The 12,052-nt window shown below is 47.4% G+C and overlaps 1 protein-coding gene across 1 annotated transcript in view; it reads right to left on the bottom strand.

The window, feature by feature from the left end:
- CHRNA4 (cholinergic receptor nicotinic alpha 4 subunit) overlaps positions 1 to 12,052 on the bottom strand; it is a 140,643-nt gene that overhangs the window by 75,910 nt on the left and 52,681 nt on the right. The window contains exon 3 of the mRNA XM_063959240.1: positions 1,482 to 1,526. Coding sequence (XP_063815310.1) covers positions 1,482 to 1,526 — 45 coding nt within the window. The remainder of the gene's footprint in view (positions 1 to 1,481; positions 1,527 to 12,052) is intronic.

The following is a 12,052-nucleotide window of genomic DNA, read 5'->3' as shown; positions in this document are numbered from 1 at the left end:
TCAAACCGGGTCGAAATCTTTGTGTCTCTAACCCTGGTAAATTCCTGGGTCAAAGTCCCGGGAATTTTAACCTGGGCTGATCTTTTCACACAGAAAAAGGACCCGTGTTTTTAGTGAAATTACCGGGTAGAACTGCTTCACCCGGTAATTTCAGTTTCTGTGTAAAAGGGGTATCAATGTCTAGTATTGTGGGTTTGCAAATACACCTCTACATGCACATGATGGAAAGAGTTAAATGTTGCTTCAAAGTCCAATCTGATAACACTTTATTACCACACTCTTCTTTAATTTCTATATTTCTACTTTTTTTGTAAAGTACTGCTCTTGTTAGCTTTATGTGAGGCTCGGGGACTGTAGTGGCATTGCAGCACCACTGTGCAAGTTTGGCTATGACCTATGTGGGTCAGGGATGCCCTGTTCCAGCTTCTATGGGGTATATTCACAAAGTCGAAAAGACAGCAGTTTACGACTTTTTCAGGTCGGAAGGGGTTCCAACCTATTCAGTCCCCGGATTTTTTATCTGACAAGTCGGGGAATTTGACTTGTCGGAAAGCACGTGGATCGGTGGAATAGCTGCCGATCCGCGTGCTTCTGTCGGAAATGGGACTAAATTCAACAGGTTTTGGCCCTGTTTTCGACCATCTCAATCAGACTTTAAAAAAAGTCGGATTGAGATGAGGGATCTGAGAGGAGGAGAGGAAGAGACAGGGGAGAGCCGCTGGGAAACGGGGGAGAGCAGCGCTACAGCACAGCATATGCAGGAGGATGTGTCACAGCCGCCGCTCACGGCAGCGCCCACCTGGCTCCAGCAAGCAAGATCTCGTTTGCTGGAGCCGGGTGGACGCTGCCGTGAGGTCTGGTGGCGGTGCCATATCCTCCTACAATGCTGCTGTAGCACTACTCTCCCCCATCTCTCCGCAGCTCCCCCCTGTCCCCCCCCCCCCCCAATCCGTCTCCTCCTCTTGGCTCCCTCAAATCAATTCGACTTTTTTGTTTAAAAAAAAACAAGCCCCATTAGTGCATGGCGAGCGAAGGACAAGGTTCCCCGCTCCACTTCCGCTGCGCTTGTCACAGGTTACTATTCCCAATCATAGTCCACGTGGATGGTAAGGTATGAAAAAGTAGAAAACATTTTTTTTAAATGAAAAACTTTGTGTGGTAGACAAAGTTTTTTATTTTCAAAGTTTTTTATTTTTTTCACTGTCATGTCGACCTTTTGACCCTGTTGACCTTTAGAACTGTCTTCTTTTTACATGTCGACCTTTTGACCCTGTCGATCTTAGGCATGTCTGCCATTAGTGGTAGACCTATTGACTGTAGACCTTTTTAGTGTAGATCTATAGTCCGGAATACCAGAATGACTTTGTACAGGCTAGCTGCTGATCTCCAGCTGTTTTTGAAGCAGTACACCTCAGCCTCTAGCTTGCAAAGCATGCTGGTCCAAAGTTCCACAATAGCTGGAGGTTGCCTACGTCTCTCACCTGTTTGACCCAGACATTAGTCGTCATCATCTGGTTCTTCTCATCCTGTAAAAAATACAGAGAGGTGGTCAGAGACAAACTAATAGAGATTGGCTTACAATGGATTTATATGTTGAAACTTTATTTTTTAGACATACATCGCAGAACTGTACATTGAGTGGATCATGAGACAAACAAATTACGCACAATAATATGAAACATAAGGTAAAGATGACCTTGTCCAAATTAGATTATCATGTCACAGCTGTGGAACAATTAATACAGAAGGCTATTGTTAGCATTTTCAGCCTCCAACACTAAAGCAATCATTAGTCACTGACTGGCATTTCTATGTTGCTATTCATGGGCCCTAACTACAGTGGGTGCAAACACTAGTTTGCAGGAATCTATGACCTGCAAACTCTCTTTGTTCTAGGGAATAGGATTGCCACCTAGCAACAGCTGATGGGTTAGGTGCAAGCCTCCCGACGATCGCTGGAAAGGTATAGTGAAAGAAAAGTTTCACTTACCTTTCCACAGCCTGGGAAACGCGGGGACAGAGCCGCGGGTAGCGGCCGCTCCCGGACCTGTTCGCGCGCATCGCGCACGTCACGGGAGCGCGCGTGCTCAGCCGGGCACGCGCCCGCACACTGGTCACGTGCGCGCGCACCATATAAGGTGCTAGGCCCCGCCCCCAGTTCAGATTTTACGGAAGCTTACAGATGGCAATCCCAACTAGAACAAGAGAGTAATTTTTTTAAATTTTTTTTTAAAGGGGGTAAGATCACCCTAGCTCCTGTAACCTAGTAACAAAGGACACCGGAGACCATATATATGCAGAAACGAAATGTGTTTACTAGAAACCCTTCAACAGTAATACAGGTGATCAGAAAAAACAACTGGCGATGGTCAAGAAGGAACTGTTATGCTGCTGTGATATTAGCATAAAAGCAAAACTCCTGCAACTTGCAGAGCTTAACAAAGATACTTGTAAGGCTATTTTTGATCTTTAGGTTGCTGCGTCTGCGGCTGCTTCTTCGGACCTTTCGGAGCGCCTGAAATTCAAAGAGATAAATAGGCATAATTAATGACTGTTGTTAGAGATTACAACCAACAGACCTAGCAAGGTATAGGGTGGGTAGGGTGGGAGCTGTTGCTAGGTGGCAATCCTATTCCCTAGAACAAAGAGAGTTTGCAGGTCATAGATTCCTGCAAACTAGTGTTTGTTCGTCGGGAGGCTTGCCACCTAGCAACAGCTGGTGGGTAGACTACCACATACCTGGTGGTTGCTCTAATGAATTCTATCCTTTGAGTATCAGAAGGCCTCCAATAATGTTTCACGAAGGTATGAGTGGATGACCAACGTGCGGCCTGCATTATGGATTGTAAGGTTAAGCCTCTCGCCGCTGCCGATGTGACAGCGGCTCCACGGATGGAGTGTCCCTTGAAAATGGAGGTATCTGTTCCTGAGCTTTGCATGGCAGAAACTATCCATCCTCTGATTGTAGAGGGTCTAGCCGGACGAAAAGGCTTTCGGCATGTGATAAAAAGGTTAGAAATGTTATCTCTCCATGGAGCTGTTGTTGTGAGATAAGCGGATAAGCACTGAACTATGCAAAGATCCGTGTCTGACTGGTCACTGACTAGGTCAAACTCTACCAAAGGGTTTTGAATGGAACTGGTTTTTGTGTGACCTTTAAGGACGATATGGAATCCCATTGGAGTGGTTGTCATCCAGGGTTCGGATGTGTCTATTAAGGAAAGTTCGGCTCCTCTGGCTGCGAAAGCTAGTGCTAGTAGGGAAGCCAGTTTTCTTGAAAGATTGGAGATGTCGGAATCTGAAGGTATTGTGGCTAAATAATTTAAGAAAGGATTAATGTCCCACGTGGAAGAATATCGCGGACATGGAGGCCTAGACAAGAAGATACCTTTGAGTAATCTAAGGTACATCTTGTTTTCCGTAAGCTCTGGAATGAGAAGAGCTAGGGCTGAGCCATAAGACCGTATGGTGGCGGATGCCAGGCCTGACTCAAACTTAACGGCTAGGAAGTCTATCGCTAAGTTAGGTTCGGAAAAAGAAGCCGAAGGAAGATTTTTAGAAGCTTGCCAAGACATAAACTCATTTATGATGGACTGGTACCTGGATTTTGTTCTGGGTCTAAGGGAAGCATTGATCAAGGTTACTGAGGCGGTCGAAAGGTTAGTAGTGGTCAGCAACCAAGTAATGTCGCTATCCACATGCAATGTGGAAGTTCCTGAAGGAGGTCGGGAGTCCCTTGGAAACAATCCTTGGACATGCCTAGGGGAAGCTTGGGTCCCTTGCGAAGAGGGTTGATCAAGGGGAACCAAACTCGGGAAGGCCAAACGGGGTAAACCAAGACGAGTTAAGGTACTCTGTCTGTCTTGATCTTGTGAAGTACCTTCAGTAGCATAGCTGGGGGAGGGAAAGCATATGGGAGAACTAGATCTGTCCACGGAAAGGACATTGCATCCGAGTGGAGAGCCCCTTGAGTCCAGATTTTGGACACGAAGGTTGGGACCTGTGTGTTCGATGGAGTTGCAAACAGGTCTACTTGCGGTTGACCAAAGGTTCTCACGATACTGGTGAAAATTTTCGGTCTCAGAGTCACCCGATCCAGTGTTAATTTCTTCCTGGATAAGGAGTCGACTAATTCGTTTAGCTCTCCTGGGATATATGTTGCAGAGAGGAGTATGGATCTTTCCACCGCCCAGTTCCAGATGTCTATAGCTTCTTGACAGAGTGTCAGGGATCGAGTGCCCCCCATTCTGTTGAGGTAGGACACTGCAGTCCTGTTGTCTAGACATAGAAGAACTGAGTTGTCCTGGAAGGTCGGGGGAACTAGAGAGGAAAGTGCTAACTTCGCCGCCTTCAAATCTAATAGATTGATGTGCGCTGTCGATTCTTGAGTGGACCATCTTCCCCTTACCGCTCGGTCTCTTGTAAATGCTCCCCAACCCGAGAGGGACGCATCTGATGTGATGACAATGTCTGGAGGAGGAGGTAGGAGAGGCCTGGGGGGTGGTAGCCGAAGGTCCCTCCAACTGCGAATCTCTTTGAGAACCAATGGTGTCAAGATGATCTTGTCTGACCAAGTCCATCCCTGACGAAGGAGAGCTGAAAGAAGAATCTGAGAGTGTCTGCAGACAAGGGGAGCATGGAGAAAACCAGGATCTAAAGATCTCATCTTCCCTATGACTCTGGCCAAGTCTCTCAGCGAGAAACGGTGTTTCAGGGTTCGAGTTACGAAATCTTGAATGTCTCTCCACTTGTCTGGGGGAACTGCTATCGAGAAAGAAGGGGTATCTAGTAAGAAACCCAGAAAAACAATTGACTGGGTGGGTGTTAATATGGACTTGTCGTAATTTATTGTAAACCCTAGGTTCTGGAGGAGAGAAAGAATTAGTTCTTTGTGAAGCAGAAGGGTTTTCTGGTCTGCATGGACTACTAACAAGTCGTCTAGGTAGATTATGCAACGGATCGTTCTCTGGCGTAGGTGAGAGATCACTGCTTTCATAAGACGAGTGAACGTGTAGGGAGCGTTGGAATGGCCGAAAACCATGACAGTCCACTGATAGAGAACGTCTTTCCACAGGAACCTTAGAAGTCTTCTGTGGTTTGGGTGCATTTGAATTGTGTGAAAGGCCTCCTTGAGGTCTATTTTGATACAGAAATCGTTCCTTGTTAGTAGGAAAGGTATGTCGGCTAAGCCCTCCATACGGAAAAAGCGAGGTTTTATGTGTCGGTTGAGAGATTTGACATTTAAGACTGGTCTGTATGAACCGTCCTGTTTCCTGACGGGAAAAAGGTGACTGACCCAGCCTCTTGTGGAAGTGTCTGCCAACTCTATCTTGCCTAACTGTAGGGCAAGGGACAGTACTCCATCTAATAACGGACTGGCGTTTTTTGAGCAGGGGAAAATTTGTCGTGGAAAATGTAAAAGGGGAAGGGATAAACCTTTTTCCATGATTTTTAGCAACCACCTGTCTGTGGTAATCTGCCTCCAGGAGGCTATTGCCTGGGAAAGACAAGGAGGAGGTTGCAAAGTAAAGTGACTTACCGTATCCTCTGTCTTTCCTGAGGGCGTATGTGCCGCCGGACCCTGCGCCTCTTGCGGTCCGTGTTCGGGAAGGGCCACCTCTGTGAGCTCTGGGAGCGCCTCTGTAGTCTCGGGTCGAGCTGCTGGCTCCCGCAGGACGAACCTCCTGATGAAAGGGCCGCCTGGAAGGCTGAGGTCCTTTAAGGTCCGCAAAGGATTTGCGAGCTTTATAGCGTACCTTCACTTCGTCTATGAAATTGGGTCCGAAAAGGTCAGAATCTATCAGATTGGGGAGATCTACTGGTCTGGGTGCTAGGTTAGTTAGCCCTGCATTAGCTAGCCAGCGAGTTCTACGTGAGTTCGATATGAAATCAAATGTCTGACCAATTATTAAGGTAGCCCTACTAATAGCCTTTATGAGTGCCATTTTAGAAGCTACCAGGGAATCTAGGGAGCCCCCTGAGACGCCTTCTTTTTCTGCTTTGTCAAGGACAAATAATAAAGGACCGGCGGCGTCTGAAACCTTAAATTGGATTTTTCTTAGCAATTTATCCATAGTGTCACTCTGGACTTTTTCCCCCACGAGTGAAGTTAAGGCTGGGTCAATGTCAGGGGCAAATAGGGCCGGAATATCTGGGATGCCAGTGTGCTTACGAAGAACCATGTCATCCTCCTTAACTAATGCCGTTCTAAAGGCTAACTGGGCAAAATTGTATACTTGGGAGCGTTCGCTCAGAGCCCAGTGGGCTGAATATATTTTAGAAGGTGGCATTCTACCCGCTAAGGCTACACGGGCCATCTGCAAGTCACTATGGCCCTCATTCCGAGTTGTTCGTTCGCTAGCCGCTTTTCGCAGCAGTACACACGCTAAGCCGCCGCCCTCTGGGAGTGTATCTTAGCTTAGCAGAATTGCGAACGAAGTATTCGCAATATTGCGAAAAGATTTTTCTGTGCAGTTTCTGAGTAGCTCGAGACTTACTCTTCCAGTGCGATCAGTTCAGTGCTTGTTGTTCCTGGTTTGACGTCACAAACACACCCAGCGTTCGCCCAGACACTCCCCCGTTTCTTCAGCCACTCCCGCGTTTTTCCCAGAAACGGCAGCGTTTTTTCACACACTCCCATAAAACGGCCAGTTTCCGCCCAGAAACACCCACTTCCTGTCAATCACACTCCGATCACCAGAACGAAGAAAAAAACCTTGTAATGCCGTGAGTAAAATACCTAACTGCATAGCAAATTTACTTGGCGCAGTCGCAGTGCGAACATTGCGCATGCGCAGTTTGCGGAAAATCGCTGCGATGCGATGAAAAAGAACGAGCGAACAACTCGGAATGAGGGCCTATATTCGCCTCTGCGAGAGGATGCGCTAGTCCTGGTTACCTCCTCTGATTCCCAATCTACTGGAGGGTAACCAGTTTCCCTAAATGCGTGGGAAAGGGGGGTTGTATGACTATGAGTAGTCCCCTTATGAGTGCGGTCCTGTGCAGGTTGCCGATCAGTGACAGGGAATGTATGTCGGCTGTGGGCAGGAGAGGGGGGTCTGCTATGGCCCTTAGAGGTATTCCAAGCACTGGCAATACCTGGGAAAGAGATATTTTTACCTGAACAGGCATCTCTAGAAGAAACACGGTCAGTGTGTTTCTTTTTACTTGTGCACTTTCTCACCACTCTGTGAGAATATGCAGGAGGAGAAGGAGTCTCAGCATTCTGACTGACTTCTCCCTCCTGAGAGCTGTCCCTGTTGTCATCCGACCTGACAGGGTTAATGATTTTCCTTCTTTTAAATATAATGTCCTCATCTGAGGAAGTTGTTTCAGCAACTTCTCCTAGGCTTTTCCTAGAAGGCTGCCTGCCTCTCTTGCTGCGCTGTGGGGACACTAAGAGTGTGTCTGTAGCTGACACAGACACTGTGTCCTCCATCCTGCAGCGCTGAGGTAAAATCTGGACTGGGGGCGGGGCCTAGCGCCTTATATGGTGCGCGCGCACGTGCCCAGTGTGCGCGCGCGTGCCCGGCTGTGCGCGCGCAATACGCGCGAACGGGTCCGGGAGCGGCCGCTACCCGCGGCTCTGTCACCGCGTCCCCCAGGCTGTGGAAAGGTAAGTGAAAGTTTTCTTTCACTATACCTTTCCAGCGATCGTCGGGAGGCTTGCACCTAACCCACCAGCTGTTGCTAGGTGGCAAGCCTCCCGACGAACAAAGGGTGCTACTGCATTAGGGCCCGTGAGGCCCATGCCTAGGGGCAGCACTTGTTTGGTCGCAGCACTTGGATGCTGGTGTTGGTACGGTCAGCCCAAAAAGTACCAGTAACTACTAAATATTTCCATTGTACTGTACCATGTGCCATCTTGAATGTAGTGTAAACGGGTAGCACATGCACATACTCCCCCAGTAAGCTGTCCTACTTAGTAAATATGTATACATAATTAAAAATAATCAATAGTTAGTGACTTTTTCTTCATTATTCTATAAAATTGGCTATCATCAAATGAGGGCTTATAACTAATCAATAAAAATAACCAAAATTAGTCAGGTGAGGGGCGGCGGTTACTATTGTGCCTAGGGGTGGCCTCACCCCTAAATCTGCCCCTGCTAACAACATGGGCGAAAGGTTAATATGAAATGCGTATGTGCAACTGATATCTACACAGGGACATACAGTAGTTGCTTAGCCTGCCAATGATCCAGCATCTGGCTTTGCTGGTCCCCTTTGCCGGATTAGTTAACATATCTCAGCTTTATAAATTGCCTGATTCCACCTTCCCCAAGGCAGTCTATGGTGACTGTGGTAAGTACTGGCAAGGACAGAGAACTCTCTATATTAATTCATTTGATACATAGAACAATGCAATAAATAGTCTCTTCATTGCTTGATAAATAGAGCCCTATTTTTAGAGAATGCTTTTGCGCTGTATTTGCCCTCTTGTGGTTATCCATTTGGAACAAATATTTGTAATCCATTACACATTATAGGGTAGATTTACTAAAGCTTCTAAAACAGACAAGTGGTTCTACAATTTTTAAGAATGAAGTAGTAAAGAAATGATAGCTAGAATCTGATTGGTTGCCATCACTTGTCTGTTTTAGAGGCTCTAAGAGTTGTATTAGTTAAAAAGCTCCCAACTAAGCAATATATAAACATATATGTTACCATTTCTTTCAGTCGATTCATTTTCTGGGTCTAATGTATAGCTCAGTCTGTAAACTCCAACACTTGGTCCCAAAAGCATTTGTCAGACTCTGCATTTGTGTCTTAAATTGAAGGGCGCTGCGCATTCACACCATGAGGTGGACTGTAGGCAGTGTCGGACTGGGGCATGAAGGGCCCACCGGGGGAATACAGTGATAGGGGGCCATACTTAGGGGTGTGGCCAGCCTAAAAAGGGGGTGTGGCCAGCCTCCACAGAGGCTTGAAATACACAATAGTTTAGTGCAGTGTAATGCAACATATCTACCATGTATAATACAAGTGCACAGTCTGGAACCTGATCCCTAGAGGAAGGAGTGGGCCCTCAGGCAGTGGGGCCTACCGGTGGTTTCCCTGGTACCCCTGTGGGCCATTTCCGACCCTGACTATAAGGGTTGCAGCCAGCATAAGGTACTATATGTGTATCCACATATACCTTGTAATTAGTTATATGCAAATTGGCCTTTTACCAGCATTCCAACTAACATGCCCAGTCTTAGCACTGATGCCAGTCACTGGTATACTTTGATTCATGGGAAGCATGTAGAGATTAGAGATGAGCGCCTGAAATTTTTCGGGTTTTGTGTTTTGGTTTTGGGTTCGGTTCCGCGGCCGTGTTTTGGGTTCGAACGCGTTTTGGCAAAACCTCACCGAATTTTTTTTGTCGGATTCGGGTGTGTTTTGGATTCGGGTGTTTTTTTCAAAAAACACTAAAAAACAGCTTAAATCATAGAATTTGGGGGTCATTTTGATCCCAAAGTATTATTAACCTCAAAAACCATAATTTACACTCATTTTCAGTCTATTCTGAATACCTCACACCTCACAATATTATTTTTAGTCCTAAAATTTGCACAGAGGTCGCTGTGTAAGATAAGCGACCCTAGTGGCCGACACAAACACCGGGCCCATCTAGGAGTGGCACTGCAGTGTCACGCAGGATGTCCCTTCCAAAAAACCCTCCCCAAACAGCACATGACGCAAAGAAAAAAAGAGGCGCAATGAGGTAGCTGTGTGAGTAAGATTAGCGACCCTAGTGGCCGACACAAACACCGGGCCCATCTAGGAGTGGCACTGCAGTGTCACGCAGGATGTCCCTTCCAAAAAACCCTCCCCAAACAGCACATGACGCAAAGAAAAAAAGAGGCGCAATGAGGTAGCTGACTGTGTGAGTAAGATTAGCGACCCTAGTGGCCGACACAAACACCGGGCCCATCTAGGAGTGGCACTGCAGTGTCACGCAGGATGTCCCTTCCAAAAAACCCTCCCCAATCAGCACATGATGCAAAGAAAAAGAAAAGAAAAAAGAGGTGCAAGATGGAATTGTCCTTGGGCCCTCCCACCCACCCTTATGTTGTATAAACAAAACAGGACATGCACACTTTAACCAACCCATCATTTCAGTGACAGGGTCTGCCACACGACTGTGACTGATATGACGGGTTGGTTTGGACCCCCCCCAAAAAAGAAGCAATTAATCTCTCCTTGCACAAACTGGCTCTACAGAGGCAAGATGTCCACCTCATCTTCACCCTCCGATATATCACCGTGTACATCCCCCTCCTCACAGATTATCAATTCGTCCCCACTGGAATCCACCATCTCAGCTCCCTGTGTACTTTGTGGAGGCAATTGCTGCTGGTCAATGTCTCCGCGGAGGAATTGATTATAATTCATTTTAATGAACATCATCTTCTCCACATTTTCTGGATGTAACCTCGTACGCCGATTGCTGACAAGGTGAGCGGCGGCACTAAACACTCTTTCGGAGTACACACTTGTGGGAGGGCAACTTAGGTAGAATAAAGCCAGTTTGTGCAAGGGCCTCCAAATTGCCTCTTTTTCCTGCCAGTATAAGTACGGACTGTGTGACGTGCCTACTTGGATGCGGTCACTCATATAATCCTCCACCATTCTATCAATGTTGAGAGAATCATATGCAGTGACAGTAGACGACATGTCCGTAATCGTTGTCAGGTCCTTCAGTCCGGACCAGATGTCAGCATCAGCAGTCGCTCCAGACTGCCCTGCATCACCGCCAGCGGGTGGGCTCGGAATTCTGAGCCTTTTCCTCGCACCCCCAGTTGCGGGAGAATGTGAAGGAGGAGATGTTGACAGGTCGCGTTCCGCTTGACTTGACAATTTTGTCACCAGCAGGTCTTTCAACCCCAGCAGACCTGTGTCTGCCGGAAAGAGAGATCCAAGGTAGGCTTTAAATCTAGGATCGAGCACGGTGGCCAAAATGTAGTGCTCTGATTTCAACAGATTGACCACCCGTGAATCCTTGTTAAGCGAATTAAGGGCTGCATCCACAAGTCCCACATGCCTAGCGGAATCGCTCCCTTTTAGCTCCTTCTTCAATGCCTCCAGCTTCTTCTGCAAAAGCCTGATGAGGGGAATGACCTGACTCAGGCTGGCAGTGTCTGAACTGACTTCACGTGTGGCAAGTTCAAAGGGCATCAGAACCTTGCACAACGTTGAAATCATTCTCCACTGCACTTGAGACAGGTGCATTCCACCTACTATATCGTGCTCAATTGTATAGGCTTGAATGGCCTTTTGCTGCTCCTCCAACCTCTGAAGCATATAGAGGGTTGAATTCCACCTCGTTACCACTTCTTGCTTCAGATGATGGCAGGGCAGGTTCAGTAGTTTTTGGTGGTGCTCCAGTCTTCTGTACGTGGTGCCTGTACGCCGAAAGTGTCCCGCAATTTTTCTGGCCACCGACAGCATCTCTTGCACGCCCCTGTCGTTTTTAAAAAAATTCTGCACCACCAAATTCAAGGTATGTGCAAAACATGGGACGTGCTGGAATTTGCCCATATTTAATGCACACACAATATTGCTGGCGTTGTCCGATGCCACAAATCCACAGGAGAGTCCAATTGGGGTAAGCCATTCCGCGATGATCTTCCTCAGTTGCCGTAAGAGGTTTTCAGCTGTGTGCGTATTCTGGAAAGCGGTGATACAAAGCGTAGCCTGCCAAGGAAAGAGTTGGCGTTTGCGAGATGCTGCTACTGGTGCCGCCGCTGCTGTTCTTGCGGCGGGAGTCCATACATCTACCCAGTGGGCTGTCACAGTCATATAGTCCTGACCCTGCCCTGCTCCACTTGTCCACATGTCCGTGGTTAAGTGGACATTGGGTACAACTGCATTTTTTAGGACACTGGTGAGTCTTTTTCTGACGTCCGTGTACATTCTCGGTATCGCCTGCCTAGAGAAGTGGAACCTAGATGGTATTTGGTAACGGGGGCACACTGCCTCAATAAATTGTCTAGTTCCCTGTGAACTAACGGCGGATACCGGACGCACGTCTAACACCAACATAGTTGTCAAGGACTCAGTTATC

Source organism: Pseudophryne corroboree, chromosome 3 (assembly GCF_028390025.1).
Source record: "Pseudophryne corroboree isolate aPseCor3 chromosome 3, aPseCor3.hap2, whole genome shotgun sequence".
NCBI lineage: Eukaryota > Metazoa > Chordata > Amphibia > Anura > Myobatrachidae > Pseudophryne > Pseudophryne corroboree.
The sequence above is the reverse complement of the archived record's forward strand: the minus strand, read 5'-3'. Positions and strand labels throughout refer to the sequence as shown.